The sequence below is a fragment of the Drosophila teissieri genome, chromosome 3L (assembly GCF_016746235.2).
Source record: "Drosophila teissieri strain GT53w chromosome 3L, Prin_Dtei_1.1, whole genome shotgun sequence".
Classification (NCBI taxonomy): domain Eukaryota; kingdom Metazoa; phylum Arthropoda; class Insecta; order Diptera; family Drosophilidae; genus Drosophila; species Drosophila teissieri.
The window spans coordinates 1576904-1597654 of NC_053031.1; the positions used below are offsets into that span (position 1 = coordinate 1576904).

Genomic DNA, 20751 nt, shown 5'->3' on the forward strand with positions numbered 1-20751 from the left:
TTCGACGGGCAAAACGCACTCACTTGCACTGACCGCGACTGCATTTCGATCGTAAATTCGTAAATTATAGCCCCACTGCACGCACTTTCCCACCATTGCACTATCGCAGTAGCCCAAATATTATTTTTTGGCACGCCAATGCAGCCGGCACCCAGGAAAGTGGAAAAGTCGGGGGAAAACGCCTCACTGCCGACATCAAATGCACCAACACACACAGCGCATTTGTCGTCGGTCCTGACATTAAACATTTTCGCAGTCGACAATGTCAGAAATGATGGCCAGCTGCGAAGACGAACGGAATTTCTTGTATTCGACATGCCCCAACTGGAAATACCCTTACTTTGGGCCAAGCTAATGCACTTAGTATCTAAGATTGGTTGTAGCTCCAAGAAGTGACTTCTTTCTATTGAATTTGCATGCATGTATTAAGGGTAATTGAATCCTGGGCGCATCTCCTTTCCCAGCTTTTTGCCAATTTGCATTGCAATCGAACTGCATTATGTATGAATTATGCCCTGCTTTTGGTAGGGAATATCCCACACGAAACAGCGGCACCAGCTTGCACTTTTGTGCATCTTCTGCTTTTTTTTCTTGGTATATTTTTGGTTTTTTTGGGCTGTGCATGTGCATGAGCATATAGCTGTGAGTGTGGTGCTTCTTTCGCTTTGTCGCCTCGAGGTCATAAATATTTCGTTTTCGTTTTGAAAATAAAAATTCACATCTGCAAAATAAACTTTTCGCCAGACTCTTTAGACTCTTTGTTCGTGGAATTTAGCCGTGCGTTTTGCTTTTTGGCCCGGCCAAAATTTGCATATCAACGGAGCTGGAGTTTAAGTTGAAGGGGTCCGCAGACAGTGCGCGACATGTGCTTAGGCACCCGAAAGGTTGAAGCTGTAGCTGAACTGCTCACTTGCGTGGCTCACCTGTTTGTTTTTTGGGCCATTTGTTAATGTTAATGAGTAGTTGCGGCCCGAATGGAGAGCACGTTCCAAAGGCGCTGCCGTTTGTTGGCCAAGTTGCGTGGAAATGGCATTAAATTGTGATTTATGGTTACAGCCAAAGCGGTGGAATGCTCTGTGCCGATTTCTGTGGCTTTGGCTATAACTATGAGGTGGCTGTTCCTTCTGGTTTCCTGATATTTTGTGCAATCAACGTGCATTGAACTTTCGCACCTCGCCGCCTTTTCTTTACTTTTCTTTTGTTTTGCTTTGTTTATATCTCATGGGGAATACGAAATTGAGGCAGGTCGTTTTTTATGGCCAAATAAGCCTTTCCTATCAGGCGGAAATATGGGCGACATTCACCCGCATTTCACTCGCACAAATTGTTTACCCCACTGAGTTTTTGGTAGTTTATGTCTATAAACATCCGATTCGAGGCGAGTTTCATCCATGCAATCGCAAAATGCTTTTCTAAACAATCGTCATGATTTAGGTTTATGGTTGTTGTTGAAACATAGCTACACCCATTTACACAACTTGATGATTTATTAAACTATTAAGCCGCATCAAAAAATCATTGGATATTTTAATCTTTCACTTCGACGTCGTGTTATACCGTGTAAATGTTTCCAATCAGCGGAATTAGCATATGTTTATAACATTTTTTGCATATGGAAATTTTTACCTAAACACAATGTTTATTTAACTGGCATTTGCTTAGGGATATTTGATACCTCTTTGTTGTGGCGAGAATTCCGACTTGTAAAACATTTTCCCACATTTTAAACATGTTTTGTGCAAAACTTCGCACTCTTTCAGTGTTTGTACCTATTTGTAGCTACAAGTATTTTTAATGATTCTCAGATGCTTGCTTAAAACACTTGTAGAATCACCATTTTTGGCATGCAAATATAAACAAACAAGTACTGTAGATAAATATATAGTGCAAACTTGAATACCATTTTTCCCAGTGCATTGTCGGCTTTTTGTGTTTACTCTTTGGCGAAGACAGCCAGTGCTTTATTTTCCGCACATATCACAAAAAAAACCTCTGAATTTGCATAAAGTTTCACACGCCGGCCCCCAACGCACTCACACAAACGCACTCTCACTCAGTTGCAGCAGCCCCACTCTCTTTAAGCTCTCTTGCCGATGCACTTCTATCACTCTCGCTCTCCCACTCCTACTCAATGGCTAGAGCACGCTCGCGAGAGCCCCAGCGCCGCGCTCTCTCTTTGGGGCTGCTGTCCGCTCACCCAGAATGGATCTTTGGCTCAGTGTGCTTTGAGCTGTGCTCGCGAGCGTATCGCAGAAATATTGCTGAATGCTTAAATGATTTTGTATTTATTCAACGCGTCACTGTCGCGCGCGTTGCCATAAAACCAAATAGATCGTAAATTAGGGTTTTCGAAGTTCGAACGCCGCTTCTGCCGCTCTCTCCCATTGCGTTGTATCTCTATTCAACGAATTTCGAGACACGGCGGCAAGCAAATTTGATTAGCAGCTATCAAAATTGTATTTTTTGCGATTCGACGTGTCGGCATTTAATCAGCAATTCATTTCGGTGTTTCCAATAATTGGGCAAAATCCGAGTTCCAAGGCCCCGCATAAAAACTTCCGTTTGTCACCGTATAAGGTGGTCGTCATAAAAAGCGATGGAAACCAAACCAAAACAGTGCTAACGAATGTGTAACAAACGTGTATGCAAATCAATACTGTAAGTTTCCTCAGCGTGGGCACTTAGCCATAAAATATAAAATAATATATGCAAATCGTGTGAACGGATGCCAATCGAACTAGAAATACACCATAATAATGATATTAGCAGATCATTCAAATAATGCATAATATTCTGGCACCCAAGTGTAAGGATAGTTACGTTAAAATTTCTATAGAACCAGTGCAGCAAACATATTCAATATGAATATTCACATATTCACAAGCATATTCACATTCCACACACACTCACACCAAACAGCTGTGCCTAATGTTTTCACAGTTGGCTTGGCTTGGCTTTGGCTTTGGTTTTAGCCTCAGTTTTAGCTTCGGGCCAACTTGGGTTCGTTTTGGTTTTCGTTTTTGCTTGAGATCTGTTGACTGGTCTCGATTTTTCGGTCTCGTCTCATTTGATTTCAAGGGCCGCACATTTTGACGCCTGATTGAGTTACAAGCGGCGCCCCACCGCTCGTAAATCAGTTTTTAGAGCCGTACTGTAAGCTGGTGCCAGGTACAGGCGAGCGTGGCTAACTTGCACTTGTCAGGGAAGCCAATGAAGTCTTGTGAGTGAGTGCAGGAATTAATCACTGACATTTGCTTGTTTGCATACCGAATGATAAATATGTAATGTGTAATTGCTTTTACGTCAACAAACAACTGATTGGGGTATGTTTTCCATAGCGAGGCTGTGCTGTACCATTGAACAACATACTGTACTCGATTCACCCAAGATACTACACCGTCGGCCTCTTTGCACTCTGCGTGATCTTTAATTATGAATTGATATAATTAAGCGCAGCTCCCACAATTTGCATGTCGTCTCATTCCATTTCCATTTCGAATCCCACCTCCAAGTCACTTCCTCGTCGGCGGGGGAAAAGGTCAAACTGAAGTCAATGCCAGGCCGAGTCTGCTAATTACCGCTGCACTGGCGCTGCGCCTCCGAAAGTACACTGTAATTGCACTTTACGCGCTTTTAATGACTCGACTTTTTGTTCGGCTAAAGACATCAAAACATCAAGAAATCAAGAAATCGGCGGTAGCCTCAACTCAGCGCTGATGCTAATTTAAATTTTGATTTATTATCACGCTCGCCTGCAGTCCGTGTTCGCACTCAGGGTCACTTCCCCTTTGTAGTCGCCTCCTCCAAAGTGCCGAGTGCCGAGCTCCACTGCCGCCGGTAAGTTTGGTGAGCTGGTAATGAGTTTGCTTTGCTGGGCGCAGATAGAGATCGCTGGGAATCGGGTGCAGTGTCCTTGAAAGCGAGCCAAACAGTGGGAGGTGCACTGCGAGAAAAGGCACTGCATGCTAACTAACTCCTAATATGTACAAGCTTTAGTCTAGGAACAATCAGGTTGAATTTACTGCATATTCAACTTTATAATAATGATATAATGATATAAAGTAACTTTATTCTAGAATAAAGTTACTTTGTAGAGTTGTTACTTATATTTTCGAGTGCATAGTGGGCCAGAGTGGTTGCCTTAAAATCACTGCCATTACTGACCTCGCAACCGCTTTCCCGAGTCCTCGCCTTTTGGCTTTTGGCCTGGCCAAGTGCAGTATGTAATTTGTTGGCTGAATGAAGAGCCACGTGCAGTGGTTCCCAGTGGCTGTCAGTGGCCAACGAACCACCAAGCCACCCCAACCACCCATAAAACATTCGTGGCCAGTGGCCAGTTTCCGAGTCAGACAACGCCTCAATTCGGTTTGTTGGTTTCTGGGCCGCAGACGAAAGTGAATTCTATGGTTTTCCCTTCTGGTTTCCACTCGCACGCAAGGTTTACTGTGTGTGTTTCCATTTTATTTTCCGCTCCTCCGCCGGTTTGGAAAAGCAGCAACGATTGTCCATGCATGGCGCACATAATTGGCCCAAACGGCAAATCGACAACGCATTGTTTTTGCTGCTGGAGATGTTGGCGTGACGAGCGGTAATCCTGTCGAGGTAAACACCTTGGTCTTAATGGCGCTTTCGATCAAGGTCTCTTCAGAAGTTACGGTGTGTGGCGGCTAATGCCTCTTTAGCCGCTTTCGATTAAAGGTTCTTCAAGTCCTTTAACGATAGAATGAATCTGGTGGTGAAATCTGACACACTGCATTACGAATACGAGTGCTTGAATAGCTGTATTGATTGTCGATTATTGTTTCCATTGCCCAACTGCTCGTATCTCAGTCAAGTTCGTGACTTTAAAGTTATCACATTTTATATTCGTTTATATTCGCTTCAATATTGTGTCACTGACAATTGACTAGCCAATAAATGATTGATGATGAACCTCTTTCAGCATTTTGTTACAAATTAATGTCTTTGCTTTATCTTAACTTTGCCCCGTATTTAGTTACCGATTTCTTCAATATTTCATTGCTCTTAATTGCGATATTATGCAAACCCGATGGAAATTCGAGTGGCTGGCTTCCATCTGTAGACTCCAGACTCTAGACTCTATAGACACTGCCTGAGGGCTCATCATTTGGCGAACAATTTGCCCGGCAATTTGTGAGTGCTCGACTGGTCACTCGTTGCCATTATATTGGCTTGTGTGGCGGATGGCTCCATCGATTTGCAAATCATCGCGCGATCGGCGAACCCTCCACTTGAGAGACCCGCCCAACAAAACGCAGGCCATTATGATTGTTATTCCTTTCTTTTTCGCTATTTTGCTTTTTTATTTTTATATTTTTTTTTCTACCAAAGCGCTGCTCGCAACAATGTGTTCCCCTTATAAACTTATCGTTTGTCACTTGGCTCTATCTATCTACGCTATCTCTCGGATCCATCGAATACATCGGATCCACTCCACTCCAGCGGTGCGGCGACTGGTTTCGGGTGGTTGGATGTGTTGGATGTCGCTGGTCGGGATAGAGCCACAGCCATTGGCATTCACCGCACACTCGACACTCGGCTGTCCGCTGCTTTGTTTCTAACAAATAAGATGCAAAACTAATAGAAAAGAATAATTTATTGGGGAAATAATAAAAGAGGCATAAGTTGTGATTCAATAATACAATGGACTCTCCTCCCTTGTGGCCTCTGGTCTACGGAAACTTTGCAATGACCCATAAAATATGCTTCCCAAATGCATAACTCAATAAATGCATAACTACAGGGGTGTTCTTTATGAATTATGTCACTGAGCTGTGGAATATATCAATGTAGGCAGTAAGTACAACCTGATAACTTCCTTGGGTGTAGTTAATACATTCAGAACTATCAAAGTGTATACTTGAAACTGAGTACCAAGTACCAAATACCAAGTGCCTACGTACCTGCACAACTTTCGCTTGTAAGAGTGGTGCCCCAAGTTCTCAGCCAATTACATAGTATAGCTACGACAGTCTTCTTGATTTTGGCTCCAAACTCCAGATATCTGCTGCCCACATTCCTTGTGCTTGGCTTTGTTGGTTTGTTGCCAATTTCCTAGAACACTACATGCCAACATGAGCGAGTATCCCCATGGCTTACAAGCTCACATTGGCGTTGGCTTGGGGTCGTCATCTAGCGTCGTCATCGCCATCGCCAAGTTGTTACGCCCAAATTTGGCAGCAGATTCAAATCAGCCAGCGAGCGCCCCTCGATCGTTTTATTTATTCACTCCATCGGCAGTTTATATCTTGTTTGGACCTGGTCCGTCCGTCTGTCTGTCTAGTGGCTGGTGGCTGGTGGCGTTGTTCTAAGCCTTCGCCACTGGGTATTACTCATGCCCGACCTTTGTTTGCTAGCCGAATGCGATAAATGGGTTTTATATGAAAGTCGCATATAGAAATGTGAGTATTGAACGGCGTTAAGTATTGCCAGGTTCACTGAGCACGACGTGGGCGTTTCGTTTCGCGATTAATTTCCATAGGATGGCATAGTCACTCGGAGATACCTTGGGTGTCGCATCTCCATGAGCACATTCCAAGGGCAATCCATGAAAATTTTACTGTGTTACTCCTAATTGGATTAGGTTTATTGTTTGATCATAAACTTTTGATGGGGGTTTCCTAATAATCAATCTGTTTACCAACCATCGCAGCTCCATATACAATCTTCTCCAGTAAGTACCATCTACACACATGGCTGATCATAAGGAAAGTAGCTGATAGATTTCCGCCATAAAAGCATTAATTCAAAAGTCACACATCAATGACTATCGTTTAATGTTTAACGTCTGCCATTAGCTATTTAATTACACGAATTTCGTGTAGAATATTAAGTAAACCAACATTGGCCATATATGGATTATGAAGCATGGATCGAGGGGTCTATAAATCAGCCACTGGCGAATGCTGGGAAAGAATGAGGTGAAGTCATAGCCGAGCACAGAACGTGCAATTATCGAGTTACAAGTGGATTCGTTTTACTTTTCCGTTTTCCCTCCGCTGATTATGGACCTTGTTTCGGTTCACCTCATGCATATCGCGAAGTGAGCCGTAAATTACATAATTGCCGTACGTTTATCTGCTGGATACTGCCACTGCTGGATACCAGTATCTGCGATCGCGATATCTGCGTTCCGTGGCCTTTGTTTTCGGTGCGGAGGGTTCATTGAACCCCTGAGCCCAACTTGCGGCCAGGAAAATCCTCAAGATACGAATATACGATCTGGCGAAGTGCAGCGATCGATATTGCCGATTGATATAGCTGCTTGAGTTACTCTTTGTTTGCCTTCGGGACAGACGGACTTTTGCACACGATTTGCATGATTAACCACTTGATAGAGTGCGGAGCTTATTGGTTATTAGTGTTCATGATCAGCGATTTGCTGTGCTGCTGTACTGGACGTACGAACTGTGTCTTTGTATGCAAATTTCATATATAGAATTGTATAATATATGCGGCTTGATCGTGCCTAAGAGATTTTCCTTGTCTACAATGGCATTACATTCTTTCCACTTTAAGAAAGCATCATTAGGGGCTTATATAAATAACTGGTAAGGCACTGCGATTGCCGTTAGCTTTCAGTTTCAATTCCGAGCTAAGGCACTGCTCAAGAATTCGCGTGCGTTTGTAAATATTTATCTGTGTATCTTGTTGAGATTAATTAGGAATTCAATTCCCATGCTTCCCCCGGGTATGTAAACCTTTGCCAAGGTGTCAAATGAAGCACCACCTTTTATTTTATATTCCACCAACAAACTTTGACTTTCTGTCAACTCTCGGTGAACTGTGCAAATATTGGCTGGGCAAACATCTCTTAATGTTTTCATTGTTTACGCGTAAGTTCGCTGAAATGCTCAAGGCGTTTTTCCAAACTGTGCAAACAGAAGAGCGCCGAAAGCCTTCTGAAGCTTGCGTTTCAAGCTGACGGCTAACTCATTCCGCTGCCCCCAACAACAAGTTCTCCACATTTCCCCATATCGTATTTCAAACGCAGCGCCACTCGCTTGGTTGGCATGCACTTGCTACCGAGATAACAAATTGCCATGGAAATGGAAATTCTATATGTTTGCCAGCCTGGAAACCCGAAGGAGGAAGCACTCGGCCGAGGGTCAACCCATTGCCATTGCATCCTGCGGTTTGTGGCTGCCTCCGATGGGTGGGTGGGTGGTGTCCAATGGGGTAATGCAGGCAGCTGGGAGCTGGCCACTGACTCTGTGGAGATTCCGGTGGGTGCGACCCATTGACGTCAGTCAGATATGGCTTGAATTTCGATGTTGTTATCATCGCAGAGCCACAGACAAGTGCTTATAGATTGAAACTTGCTTGGGAATTTCCGTAATATAATAAGCAGGAGGTATAGAGACAACCTTACATCTTTCAGTTCCATACAGAATTTAGAAATATACAATAGCATTATTCATTTCAATGTTCAATCAAATGGCGATGTTATCTCATTGATATGCAGTGGCTGCAATCTGTTCTTGTCAGTGTTGGAAATCGACATTAATCAGAATTTAGCATTGAGTTAGTCACTTCCTGTTGGGATGCGTCAACGCATTGCTTAATTACTCGGGTCTTAATAATTGGCAACACGCAAATTATAAAAAGTTTAAAGCCAAGCAAATGCAATAACTTTTGTCAGCCGTATATTTGTTTATATGTGCGTATGTATATTTGCAGTTCCGTGTGAAGTAACTCATGTTTTTCTCTCTCTTATTTTTTGCAGTTTAATTGTGCAACTACAACAAGAATAGCAACAATAGCAGCAGCAGCGGAGTCTCAGCAATTGGCACAATTGGCGATAAATCAGCAGCAAAGGAAGAAGAAGAAGTATCAGCGGGCAAAGCAGTGTGAACTTTAGCAGACGCAGCGGAAAAAGAAAACACAAACAAACGAATAATAGCGGTGCATGCAAAAAGGGAAAACGAATAAATCTACGAACAACGAACTGCAAGCGAGAGCGAGATAGTAACAGCTGTCTTATTAGCATTTGCTACGCGGGGGAGTAGAAGTAAAAGTGCACTCAATGATAAGAGAGTGTGCAGTGAAAGAGAAGGCAAGCAGTTGGAGTTAAAGCAGTGCCAGTGGAAATGGAAACGAAGAGAAAGGAGTTGTTTGAAGAAAGAAGTGTATGAAATAAATACAATCGGTAGCTACAAAGAGCAACTGGGTATTAAGAGAAGTTACCGGAAGAGAAAAGGATTACGCCGACTTCTTAAGAGAAAGCAAGCAGTGCTCAGGTCGTATTCCGAATCTCGACGCCCCACTCTCGAGTATCGATTTTGCCTTCGCTATTTTGCCACTTGGGTATTTTAGCTGGCAACCGTTGACAGTTGGCAGCTGCAGCGGGAGACGCGCGCGGGGGCGGGCCATCAGCATGTGGCCCTAGACAATAGCAACAACAATAAAACGCAACAAAATAAAGTGCAAAAATAGAGGAGAAACCTGAGGAGAGGAGTCGGAGGAACCACTTGGTATTCACCCAGCGAAGCATAACCAGGCGGTTGGGCTTAGACCGGAAAAGCGTCGATGAGTTGAGAGCCCCTCACAGCCACTCCACTCCACTCCACTTCACCCTCTTACCCTCCAAAAACCCCTCCGAACTCCGTCCCGCAATGGATGCGTCGCCCCTGTCGCCGGAACAGGCTCCCATCTTGGTCACGGGGAGGTCATTGGACCAGCAGGTGGACGCCAGTTCGCCCAACCACTCGAACTACTCGAATCTCACGAACAGCAGCAGCGGCAGCAGTGCCAGCAGTCCCTCGGCCTGCTCATCCTCGTCTTCCTCTTCCTCGGCTCCCCAATACAGTGCGGATATCCGGGCGGCTGCACTGCATCCACAGCAGCAACAGCAACAGCAGCAGCCGCAGAGAGGATCTGCCTCCGGATCGCGCTCAGGATCAGGATCAGCGAAGACCTGTGAGCTGGACGTGGGCGAGGAGCGGGATACCTTCTCGCCGGTCTCCAGTCCGGATTGCAACGGAGCCGCCGCCGTGAATGTTCTGCCCTCTTCGAGTGGCTCTGTGGACAACAAGATCTACGAGGGAGGCAGCAAGGTGAAGCCACCCTCCAAGGAGGAGAAGCAGCGCCAGAACGAAGAGATCGTGTGCATGGAGACCTCGACGGTGTCCACGGAAACTGGTTCCTGGGAGTCCATGTACCCCGCAGCAGGCGTTGCTCCGCAAGCTGAACCCGAGGAAATGGAGGCCTCTACGGTTTTCAAAGGCATCAGTGCCAGCACGTTGCTGCGGGACCTGGAGAAGCGGGATCAGCCGTTGTCCACCTCGGGAACCAGTGCCTGCTTCATAGACGCCTCCTCGCTGAGGGACGAGGACGAGGTGCTGTCCTTCCCCAGTCTAGATGGTCACGGCCAGGAGGAAGAAGTCGGACAAGAGGCGACTGGCGACGAGGAGCCTGAGGATGAGCCCTCGCCCACTGAGCAGCTTGAGCAGTTTCACAAGTCCTTTGCCAGGTGCAAAGGCGTGAGACTGACACAACAACCACAAGAACATCAGCAGCAGCGGAGAGAGCCGGAACAGGAGGATCCCCCTGACGAGCCGGCGGAGGAGCGACATGCTCCCATGTCGGTGCCGTACAGCTTCCAGCACAATGCCCAACACTTCAGTGTGCTGCCCCTGGGCAGCAGTCCCAAGTTCACCCACCACCAGCATCAGCACAACCAGAGTCAGCAGCATCATCCCGATCTCAGCTACACCACGGACTACTCCTCCAGCAGTCCGGCACCGAGCTTAGTGTGGTCGGAGCAGGGCAGGAACCACCAGGGCGCCTCCTCCTCCACGCCCCACAACTCGATGGTGCACATAGAGCCCGCGTCGGCAGGGAGCAATAACTCCTCCATTCACAGGGACTACACGCTATCTTCCTCATTGTCGCATCACAGGGACTCGGGTGCCTATTGCAGTGATGCCACGGATTCGCCACTGCCCCTGCCCCGCACTCCCAAGAGAAGTTCCAAGTTCGATGAGGCCAATCCCATTGTTTCGGGCGGAGCATCCATTGAGGATTTCCGGGAGAAGCAGTGTGAAAGTCCCAGCATCAAGAGACGCACAGACACCTGCCCGATAGTCTCGGGCGGATTTGTGTCCCTGGACTTTGCGCCCACTCGCCCGCTGGCGGATGACGACGACGAGGAGGAACTGGGTGAAGATCCTGAATTAGCTGGCGTGGAAATGCGCGTGAAGACGGGGGTTCAGAGAAAGCCCGTTCCCGGCATTGCTTCCTGGGTGGTGGACATGAGTGACTGCCGGCCGGAGAGGCGGAGGAGCACCAGCAGCACCACATCCAGCTTCCGGGAGCGCTCCGATTCCAACAGTTCGCACAAGAGCGGCTGCGGCTTCTACGTTTCCTTGGATGACATGGACAGGAAGCCTCAAGAGCAACCAAAGGCAGCAGCGGTGGCACCTCTATCGCAGCTGAGCAAATCCTACACGGCACCCAAGTCAGCCGGTTTCTTCGTGGATCTTTCCCAGAGCGCCAAAGATGAAGAGGTGGCACCGAAGAGTCAGGAGGTGACCGAAGACAAGGAGGAAGCCAAGCCAGAACCCAAGAACATTTTCAGTATGTTCATTGATTTCGGGGAGCAGAAGACGCCGCGCTCCAATGGCAGAAAGGAACCGTTGAGTCTGGCGCAGAGGCTGTCCAGCTCCTTGAGCTCTTCCGCTTCGAGAAGGGGAGACACCGAAGTGATGAAGTCCAGCGCCAGTTCCACGGAGACCCTGATGGCCAAGAGCGCCAACCAGAAGGATGTGTCAGCAGGAGCTGGTGAGAGCAAATCCTTGGACTACAGATGCAACCTGGAGCCCCCGCTGACAGTGGCCGCACTGCGTCGTCTGTCGCAGCAGCATCGCCAGCAGAGCGATCCCGCCAAGCGTCACAGCTGGGGCAGCAATGGTCCGCCGGAGCAGGCATCCGGATCGGGAGCAGGCAACGATTGCAAGCGATCCATTAGTCTGACTGCCAACGGAGCCACTGATTCGGGAGCGGGTCTAATGAGCATCATTGACAAGCTGCCTATTATATCTAAGGCCTCCTCCCTCTCCATCGATAGCTCCGTTTCTCCCTACGATGATTTTAGTGGATCGAATCCTGGAATAAGCAGCTGTTCGGAGGAGGAGCAGGGCCAAGTCCAGGGAAGGATCAAGAAGAGGCGAAGGGATGTTCAAATAAACGAGACCTATGACAAATCCAGCTTGGCCTCGGTAACTGAGGGCATTCTATCCAAGGACTTGTCGCCCGCTTCCAATACAGACACAGATGATCTCACCTTCCAGCAAGACGAACAGCTTGCGAAGGAGCAGGCGGAACTGGTCTCGGTGCCCCTCCAGCTGACCAGCAGCTCCAATCGCACCAGCAGCGTAATGGAGACCATCATCGAGGCTAAGGAGACGGCCTCGCCCAAGAAGCAGGTTACAGTCAGCAATGGCCATACCATGGAATCCCTACACGCCACCATCGAAAAGCAAAAGCAACTGTTGGAGACGGTCAACGAGCACGGAGAACAGACGACACAGCAGCCCTCCCAGATCCCCTCGAGCTTCGTCAAGCTGTCCGACATGGATAAGCCCGTGAAGCACGATCTGCAGTCACCGGATTCGATGAGCAAGAGTGCGGGCAACAACCACAGAAGCTCCCAACTGGGCCAGAGACTCTACAGGGATGAGAACCGTGCGCGTCCCCACTCCTGGGCCATGACCCGATCCACGGGCAACACGTTGCAGAACTTCACCAACTCGGTGGACAATATAAGGAGTCTCTCTCGACTTTTTCCAAACTTCTCGAAGGAGTTTTCGAACTCCCTGCCCAACGGTATGACACTGGAGCAGGTGCAGGGTCAGCAGGTGGACTACATCCAAACGGATCTCAGTGCGGACTCGAGTCTTGCCTCCAGTTTCAGTAGATCGGGCATGGATGAATCCTCGCTGAGCTGCAGGCAGCCCAGGCGCTTGGGGGAGGATTTGCTCAAGATGTTCCTGCAGGAAATTGCCACGGACATGCTGGTGGAGGTGCACGGTCGACGTATCCGTGCCCACAAGTGCATCTTGCGCTCCCGTTGTCAGTACTTTGCTGCCATGCTGGCGGGGCACGGATCGCAGAGCGTGGTCTCCCTGCAGGGTTACTCCTATGCAGCCGTGCACTTTGCACTGTGCCACATCTACTCGGGTGCCTCGCATCCACCGGATGGAATCAGTCTGATGGAGCTGGCGGCACTGGCGGACTTGCTGGGACTAGAGGGTCTCAAGGAGGTGACCTCTCATGCTCTGAAGACGAACTACTGCCACAACTTCCACAAGCCGTGCTCCGGCTGCACCGATGGCATCCTGCAGGTGCTACCCGTGGCGCTGAACCATGCTCTGGATGATCTGTACAGGAAGTGCCTGCGCTGGACGTGTCGCCACTACCTGAAGGTGTGGCCAACCAGGCAGTTCGCTCAGCTGCCCCCAGACATACTCGGCCGATGCCGCCAGCAGATCGTCGCTTACATGGTGTGTATTTGGACAAACCCTCCTCTAAACTTAGTGTATAACCTCTCTCTACTTTTTATCCTCAGACATCGGAGACGGTGCTGGACACGGTGCTCGATTGCGACCACTTGCTGGCCCAACTGTCGGCCTATCGCTGGGGCCACGTCTGCGAGCAACTGGTACGCGAGATCTTAGAGGCGGCGTACGCCTATGTGGGCGACCACTTTGCCAGCCTGATTGCCAGCGATTCCTTCCTCTCGCTCGGCCACGACCGCAGCAGACACATCCCGCGCTTGGAGACCCTGCTCCTGCACACAGCAGCTGAGCTGACTCCGGAGCAGGCGTGCCGTAGCTATCAGCGGGTAACGCGCCTTAACACCGTGCTGCAGGCTAAGGTCATCCATATGCCGGCCAGTTTGGGTCAATCGGAGCTGGCGCGGGAGCTCCAGGGTCTGCAGGAAGAGCAATTGGACTGGCAGCCGGAATACATCCGACTTGTAGGAGCACTTGTCTACGCGGTGGAGCAGTGCCTCATCCGACAGTGCTCGAGAGCCATGCGCGTAACGGCCTGGCAACGCATGGACCTGGAGCTGCGTAAGAAGATTCAGACGCTGGCCCGTCTCACTGAACCACTCGACATGAAGCGGCAAAACGGCAAGCCGGTGGGTAAGGCCTTTTCCTTTGGCGGAAGCACACGCAGCCAGGACCTCGTGCAAATCAAGTTGGCCATTCAAGCTCAGACGAAGCGAGCCCATGCTCAAGAGACACTCATGTACAAAGCCACGCAGACACAGGACGCGTCTGGTGGAGCTGGCCACGTGCAAACTGCCGACAGGGGTGTGCAGGCGAATCATGAGTCCCGGGAAGGAGGCAGTAAGTTCTACATTTCTTACATAGCATTGATGAGTTAATCATATCTTTTATTATCCAGGCAAACTGCTCAAGTCCAACTCCCGTGCGTATGTTCCGCATCGCGCCAGCTCCCAAGTGGCTTCGGAGCGAAACAGCTTAAATCTTCATCGACGCACACAGTCAGAGGCTCCGCCAGTGACGCACAGGAAGCCGAATGCGGTTCCAGCTGCTACAGTAGACTCAAAGTCTGCACAAGGAAAGGCTACCGCTGCAACTGCCAAACTTGGCGAAGTACGACCACGTTATCTGGAGCCGCGTAAGCCAAGGGCTGTGGCGCCAGCTGCTACAAACGGCCATGGAGCCGGTCCCGTGCGCAGTGCCACCAGCTCGAGCATCCCAGCCAATGGAGGCAGAAAGGCGCCAGCCAAAAACCTGCACATCTCCTCCAGCGACAGCTCCCGAAACTCGAGTCCGGCGGCACGGAGAGTGCAGAATGGCACACGGTTGGGCAACAAGTCAAGCAATCTGTCCATGGACAGCTTGGCATCGCCGGCACGTCGTGCTAAGAGCAGCTCTAGGGGACCACAGGACCGATACTCCTCCGACCAGAACTCGCTGGCGGAGAGCATGAAGAGCTCTGTGATCACCAACAAAACGATCTCACACGAGTCGCTCTCAGGTAGCTCGAAACTGGCTAGGATTCAGCAGATAAATGGCCATTCAAAAGGAGCTGCAACGGGAAAAATCAAAGCAACGCAGCGGGGCTCCACTGTGGGCAATAAGTCAACCCGCCAGCTGAAGCAACAGCACAACGCAATGGCCTCCAACGGGTCCAGTCCCAGTTCGGTGCACACGACCAAGTCAGCGGCCAGTCGCCTCTCCTCCGTCAGCAGCACACTCTCCACACGGGAATTGTTTAAGCAGCGCTCCATTTCAGTGCCAGCAGGTGGCACAGATGGAGCGCCAAACAAGGGACGTCACAGTTTCCTATCGGCCAAGTCTCGAGAGATCCTAGCCAAGCGGGCGGAGAAGAACAAGCTACAACAGCAGCAACAGCAACAAAAGCAAACTGAAGCTCCTGTCGAGGACCGCGGCTCAGTCCAACTGCGGTCGTCCGCTGGCCCCCTGCGCTCCTCCTCACATTCCGCGGTGTCGAGCATGCTGCAGCAGCATAATCTGCGCAACAGCCTTCCCTCCAACATTCCCACCAGACGCCCCAATACGCTGCATCTGAAGAAAACCACAGCGGCGACAAACGGAATGGGCGGCCCCACTAAAACCACCACCAACGGGATGTCGAATGGAACGTACAAGTCGGCCCAGGCGGTTAAGCAGAAGCTGGACCTGCTCATCGATGCCCAGATGGAGGGTGTGGTGCCCAGGGAGCGTGTGGAGTCCAAGCTGGAGCGCTCAAGCACCTTTTGCAAAGACAGCGCCGATCTGGACATCAGCGAATTGCAGATAGTGGAGTAATCGAGTAAAGAAAGATAAGCAAGCGCATCAAAAGGGGTGAGCATATCGACTGATGTTCTAAATAAGCATGGTAACCATATCGAATCTCTTATCTTTCCAGGTCGTATCAAATATGGCCCCGAGCAGATGCCGACCCGAATCCAGAACCATACACGTCCCATAAGGCAACACTAGTCAATAATCTAGCATGCAGCTGCCGTTGCAGTTGTCGCATGAAACCATTATACAATAACGATAATAACGAGATGATGTTACTACCAACAGACAACCGCGATAATTAAACACGTTATGACAGACATCCGGAACCCAAAATCAAACACAACAAGTTATTGCCGTTTAACCTAACCCACTCCGAAGTATAACTATATTAGCTTATTGCGTTAGGGAAGTTAGCGATGAATTGTATGCAAAGCGGATAAGACAGAAAAACTGGAAACAAAACAAAAGAAAACACAACAAAAAACTGAACATGAAAATGAAAACAAGTATTTGGTGATATTATTTAGAGTGCGCTTTATGTTTACGTTAAATGCCAAGCGACAAGTGCTTATAACCCGAACTCTCTACTCAAAGTACGATCTAGTGGATCCATGGATGCTCTACTATATGCTTTATGCGCTTTGCAGGCTGCATTTAAGGTCCTTTTCTCTATATTCCCGCTTTATTGTCAAAGCCCGCCCAATATAACATAATACATGTATGGAAATCTGTCCATACATGAGAAATTGATTGATGGATTGGAAACCATCTCTATAATTTAAGCTTGAACTTTTTATACTGTTGTTTATTTAACTCGTACTCGTAACAATGGCGCATTACTTCAGCAAGGCAACCAAGGAATCGTCTCTAACATATTATTTTTAAAATTATTTATAAATTTTACTTATTTGGTAAACATTGAACGAAGCGAGCGAAAGTGAATTTTTGTAAGCAACGGCATTGATACATTGATAATGATAATGAAGTGCAAGAGTAATAAATGTGTGTATTTATTAAAAGTTACCATATATTAAACATGGCTTTTATTTTATTTCGGTTGGGAATGGAATCCTAAAAATAAAGTTCGCTACCAACTAATAGTGAAATATTAACTAAATGCATAAATGAATTTATTTAATTATTATTATCCAGCTGATGAATATAGTGGGCCTCATACCAAATGCTTTGTAAATTCTTATTCTTCCGTTCTACATGTTATCTATTCGCTATTCGCTACAATTAACGTATCATACAAAGCGCGTCTCGCATTCATTTAAACTCCACACGGATGCTAATTACAATCCAAACTGGGATTACAATAATTATCGTATAGTAAGGAGCCTCCCAGTCATATAATCCTTGACAATATTCGGCACGTCGATTGCAGGCGTGTAAATAGTAGAGCACATATGTAGACTAAGCCTAGCTGGTGGTAGCTATGAGTTCATGGAGATTACCCAGTGGTTGAACACATTCCGGCAGTGGATGACCACACACTCGTTGCTGCAGTACTCGTCCTCCCAGTCCGGATTTATGATGGCCGGCTTATTGCACTGCTCCCGGGTGCACTTCTGCACCCTTGCCGCTTCGGTGAGCAGCTGTATCTGATCGGGCGGCGGCTGCTGGACATCCAACGGCTGTGGCAGATCCTCGACAGGCTCCAATTTGGTTGTGACTAGAGGAGGTGGCTGGATGTCGGGCTGATTGGGAGCCACAGATGGTGGGGCATCTGCCTCCAACGTGGCCTCTGACTCGGACAGCTGGTGGCGATAGCCCCTCATGAGACGCACATACTCGCGCTTCTCCTGCTCGTGCCGTAGGGCATAGACGTTCTTCTGCGTCTCGTCCAGGGACTCCCACATGGTTTGCACAATCACTTGCATTTGCTCCAACGAGCAGGACGGATTCTGCTGCTTGATGGCCGTTACGGTGTCCCGAAAGAACAGAGCAAAGGGCGCCAGGGGTTTGGATGGCGCCTGTGCCATGGCCTGGTTCTGCTGTTGCTCCGGCTGACCCAGCAAGTTCTGCCCGCCGCCGCTGGCATATGTGTCGCAATGCTCCTCGTCATCGTCGTTCAACATGGATTGATCCAGGCTAAGCATTCTCCGCGACTGCAAAGATACAAAGGGCATAACATTAGTGGCTGATTCGTGGCTCCAGTCCCAGCGCGCTCACTAGAAACTTCTTCATCCCAATCACAGAGTGAGCAACTAAACTAATGTACAAATCGCTTGCCCAAGCCCAGATCAGTTGCGTGGCTGAAGCGGGGGCGGCAGCGGCAGTGGGGGCGGGACTGTAGTGCTGTGTGCGTGTAGCTTGCGCTACTGATTGTGCGACTGTGTGTGCGTGCTGTTTGCTGATAAGAAGCTGACGCGGCGTTTGTCCCGCTCGCCCAAGCGATAACCCAGCAGTTTGGGCAGGGGGAGCAGAGGCGCGATAGCTCCTCCAGCTGGTCGCTGGCCCGCAGAAGCTACAACCCGCTAGTGCGCCGCTCTATTTCGATTCCGATCTCTCCCGCTCGTTAAAAAACCATTACGGCCATCGATGCGCGCCAATTAGGGCGGACAGTGGTCGGTCAGCTGTGAAAACTCCCATTGCAGCCGGTGTACATTTGTACATTTGTACATTTGTCCAGTTGGCCGCTCTGCTCCTCCGGATTGGGCTCTGGATTGGAATGGGATGACCCTCCTCCACTTACGGCTTCGCTGGGGCTCTGGCTCTCCGCCGGCGTGTCGGTCAGCTCAAACACCTCGTCGCCGAATGAGGGAGTGTGGAACTGATTCATGTCGCTCCTCCTGCAATTCGACCAGGCTTATTTACAAATAAAATTAAACAATTATCGTGGGCTTTAATTAGTGTGACCGCAGGCGGGTATGTGCCAAATGCGCCGGAACAATATTTTCCAACACTGTTTTGGTTCGCCAGATGGAATCAGTTCAGATTCACCGCTGACATTAAACTTCGTTATTTATTTATACTTTTATGAAAATATATAAGTGTTTTTTTATTAAACATATTATATAAATCTTTTGAACTAATTTAATATCTGTATGGAGACAAAAATAAAAGAGAACCAGCTCTGTTCCCGCTTAGTTCCAGTTCCGCTTTTGAAGTACCGTTGCTTAAAATATTTAGTCCTGCTGTGATCAAAATTGACAAGTTTATTAAAATAAGATTAGATGTCTAGAGACTAGCAATAGAATTCCTTTTGGACCGTACCTGCAAAATTTACATATGATCAGTGTGAAAAGAATGCCGTGGAGCAATGTTCGCATATTTCTGAAGCTCGCCTCCCAGCGATGCCAGCTCCTAAGTGTGGGCGCCAAACAGGAGGCATCTGCTGGACACCGATCGGGATCCTTTGAATCGGACGTCCTGGCGAGTACTTCGAATGCCAGGCACTTGGAGTGCCTGTTCGCCAATTGGATAAGGGACAATAGCTCGGTCAATGGAGTGGGTGATATAATTTCCTGTAGCTTAAAGTGTTTTTATCATTACCCATTGATTTCGCAGACCTGGCAGAATTTCTTTAAGGGAATGGTTAAGGAACAAATAGATTCGCAACAGTCTCCCAGTCCTGACGGGAACCAAAAAGCTGGAGGAGATGATCTTCCCTCGGTGAGGCATGAAAATCTTTAATATGCTTTCCATTCTTCAATTTCTCCAACTTCTTTACAGATAGGAACCACTTCGCCAACAGAGTCAGCGATTGTGGCTCCAGTTCTGGGAAGGAGAACAGCAGTCTCCAATTCGGCACTGGAGAGTCCTTTGGACACTTCGGAAGGGGACTCCAACAGTTGCGTGGCTCAGTCTCAAAAGCAGGACATCGGAGTGCTTTCACACTCAACGGATATCAGATCTTCTGGCATATACGACAAAGAAAAAGTGCTAACATTACACAAAAAAGGCTTTTCGACAAACGGATCAAAATTTGGCAGTAAAGCTCATGGTTCGGTTTTAACCGGGATTAAAGTGGCACACAACATTTCCAACAACTTGACACGAAAAATGTCGCAGAAAAAGACTCCAGAGAATCCAGAAAAACCAAATAAGGATAAAGAAATCCTGACGGGTTCCCGAAGAACCGGAAACTCACGCAACAACTTTCAAAAGAAATTTGGCTCGTTCGAAACTTTTATGAAATTTTGGAAACACGCACATGCAGTGGATAAGTATAAGCGCAATAATGGCCCTGTAATGGTTGTGAAAAAGCGTTCTAAGGCTAATGCAAAGCCATCGAACGTAATGTACTTTAAAAATTATTACGAAAACGGTGCCAGCCGAAGAAAGAAAAAGTTGAATAAAACCAAAAGCAATAAAGAAGAGAAAACGCCTTCAAAAACGGATAAAGATAGCCCCAATAAGAAACCCGGGGCTTGGGAAACCATAGAAACCTCCAATAAATCAGCTCAGAACCCCCAATCAGATCCGGAAACCAAGCATGTTTCAAAACACAGAGGCGATACATATAAGACCCTTGAAGAACTGATCAACGATATCGATGCCACCGCCTTAAATGAGAACTTGACCGAAACGATTGAGACGGAGAAAACCAAGGAAGTCAGTAAAACACCCAAACTGTTAAAAAACACTCCTAAAAAGAAGCCAACTGATTTCAGAACGGCACTAAGGGTTTTTAAGCCCGAAGAGAAGGGTATCCCAATTTCAAATGTTAAGCCGAGCTCGAATTTCAAACCCAAGCCTTTTTCCAAGTCGAAGAAAACGAAACTAAATAAACCGAAAGCTGAAAAATTCATTCCTTTGAGGGTTTTCAATGGCCCAAAGGTAGATGAAGATAAATCGTGGATATATTGGGATGAGTTAGCAGTGCAAAGTCTGCGAAAACCAAGTCAAGATACAAAGACTAGCACTTTAAAGCCGAAGCCTCTGAAACCCAAGAAATAAGATGAGCATCTCGATCACTCGAACCGACACTGGCCGATCG

The 20751-nt window shown here is 48.1% G+C and overlaps 3 protein-coding genes and 1 pseudogene across 3 annotated transcripts; 3 read left to right on the forward strand and 1 right to left on the reverse strand.

Moving 5' to 3' along the window:
- Positions 1-4511: 4511 nt before the first annotated feature.
- LOC122618447 lies at positions 4512-8884 on the forward strand (annotated as a pseudogene).
- Positions 8885-8907: 23 nt separating this feature from the next.
- On the forward strand, positions 8908-16095 carry LOC122618437. Its single transcript, XM_043794879.1, has 4 exons — positions 8908-13523; positions 13589-14375; positions 14434-15863; positions 15928-16095. Exons 1-3 carry the CDS (start codon positions 9636-9638, stop codon positions 15825-15827), a joined length of 6069 nt encoding a protein of 2022 aa, XP_043650814.1. The 5' UTR covers positions 8908-9635; the 3' UTR covers positions 15828-15863; positions 15928-16095.
- A 488-nt stretch (positions 16096-16583) lies between these two features.
- On the reverse strand, positions 16584-18694 carry LOC122618444 (TOX high mobility group box family member 4). Its single transcript, XM_043794887.1, has 2 exons — positions 18505-18694; positions 16584-17917 (listed from the first exon to the last, which is right to left on the reverse strand). The coding sequence occupies exons 1-2, from the start codon at positions 18589-18591 to the stop codon at positions 17243-17245; spliced, it is 762 nt and encodes a 253-aa protein (XP_043650822.1). The 5' UTR covers positions 18592-18694; the 3' UTR covers positions 16584-17242.
- Positions 18695-18953: 259 nt separating this feature from the next.
- On the forward strand, positions 18954-20712 carry LOC122618441. Its single transcript, XM_043794885.1, has 3 exons — positions 18954-19259; positions 19320-19424; positions 19485-20712. Exons 1-3 carry the CDS (start codon positions 19041-19043, stop codon positions 20709-20711), a joined length of 1551 nt encoding a protein of 516 aa, XP_043650820.1. The 5' UTR covers positions 18954-19040; the 3' UTR covers position 20712.
- The last annotated feature ends 39 nt before the right edge of the window (positions 20713-20751 follow it).